The 1,716-nt window shown below is 55.8% G+C and overlaps 1 protein-coding gene across 1 annotated transcript in view; it reads left to right on the top strand.

Annotated features, from left to right (window-relative positions):
* Nucleotides 1-88: 88 nt before the first annotated feature.
* The window catches only part of BARHL2 (BarH like homeobox 2), a 3,037-nt gene continuing 1,409 nt past the window's right edge, over nt 89-1,716 (top strand). Inside the window, exon 1 of the mRNA XM_085303723.1 lies at nt 89-827. Within this exon, the coding sequence (XP_085159849.1) occupies nt 89-827 (739 nt within the window). The remainder of the gene's footprint in view (nt 828-1,716) is intronic.

Here is a 1,716-nt window from a genome sequence, read left to right as displayed (position 1 = left end):
CCGCCGCCCGCGGCTCCGCCCGGCCCGGCCCGGCCCGGTGCGGGCGGCCGAGGCGATGCCGGGGCGCCGCTAGCGCCAGCGGGCCGCCATGGAGGGGGCGAGCGGGTCCAGCTTCGGGATAGACACGATTCTGTCGGGCAGCGGCTCCGGCAGCCCGGGCGGCATGAACGGAGACTTTCGCCCGCACGGCGACGCCCGGCCCGCGGATTTTCGAAACCAGGCCACGCCGTCGCCCTGCTCGGAGATCGACACGGTGGGCACGGCGCCCTCCTCGCCCATCTCGGTGAGCATGGAGCACCCCGAGCCGCACCTGGGGGTGGCGGAGAGCCTCCCGCCGCCGCCGCACCACCTCCACCTCGGCCCGCACCCGCCGCCGCCGCCGCCGCAAAGTTTGCAGCCGTCGCCCCCGCAGCCGCCGCCCCAGCTGGGCTCGGCCAGCTCCGGCCCCAGGACTTCCACCTCTTCTTTTTTAATTAAGGACATTTTGGGCGACAGCAAACCGCTGGCGGCGTGTGCACCTTACAGTACCAGCGTCCCCTCTCCCCACCACACTCCCAAACAGGAGGGCAACGCGGCCCCGGAAAGCTTCAGGCCAAAACTCGAGCAGGAGGACAGCAAGAGCAAGCTGGACAAGCGCGACGACACGCAGGGCGACATCAAATGCCACGGTGAGTGGGGCCCGGCGCGGGCGCGCTCCCCCCGCGGCGCCGGGGCTCGGGAGGAGAAAGCGGGGAAGCGGCGCGGGACCCGCAGCCCGCTTCTCGGGGATCGTGACCGCTTCCTTTCTCAGGATCGGCGAGAAATGAAACCGGTCCTTTCCTCTCTAGCGGCCTTTTTTCTTCTCTTTTTTCTAACTTTTCTGTTTTTAGGAAAATAGTCTGAGCGGGTTGGATTTTATTTTAAACGCTAATGTATTTATTTTTTAATGCCTATGCACGCAAATGTGTCTCCAGCTTCCTAAGAACTGAGCAGGGCCGTTTCGCGGCATTTAATGTCTCCAACCTTTTTGCTCATTCGATCTAAAATAAAAGAAAACAAAACAATCTCCTCCCTCAGGGGAAAAAAATACCACATAAACGAAAGAACTTTTCATAATAATAAAACAAAAAGGAATTACCCCGAGATAAGCAGTGGAAGGTTGGAGGGTTTTGTGCTTTTTGCAAAACACTCTGATTTCTCCTGCGCTGTGTTAGGGAAGGTTTCTCTCTCTTTTATCCATTCTTATTTATGGATTTCGTGCGCGCGGGGAAGCTTCAATCGTCCAGTATTTCTGAAAGTAAATAGTGATGGGCATGTGGGGAAAAGAAAGGGACAATATTCGATAGAAGTATGTGAGAAAAAGGGGAGATGGAAAAATGATTTATTTTTTTTTCTTCGGTATTGGAAGAGTCTCCCCTTCCCGCGGGCTGGCTTCGCAGGAAGCACAGTTTAAGCTGAGAGGTGACAGGACACATTTTTCTAATTTTGCCCCATTCACATATTTTTGCAAGGCTGAATAGCAGCGAGACRGTCGTGTGTGCCGCTCATTTTGCTATTTTAGTATTAGCATAAGAGTGCCCAAAACAGATGTACAGTCTGGTCTGACCATTTTTGTGTGCACCAACCTCCCCAGTGGGTCAATTAGAGAGATTATTGTTCTTCCTGCAGGGAAGATCAAGGAGCGCTACAAACCCGGGTACGAGCAGGGACGGATTGACATATCGATTTCCCAGCATT

Source organism: Rhea americana, unplaced genomic scaffold (assembly GCF_003343005.1).
Source record: "Rhea americana isolate MKP2758 unplaced genomic scaffold, rheAme1 scaffold_2, whole genome shotgun sequence".
Classification (NCBI taxonomy): domain Eukaryota; kingdom Metazoa; phylum Chordata; class Aves; order Rheiformes; family Rheidae; genus Rhea; species Rhea americana.
The sequence above is the reverse complement of the archived record's forward strand: the minus strand, read 5'-3'. Positions and strand labels throughout refer to the sequence as shown.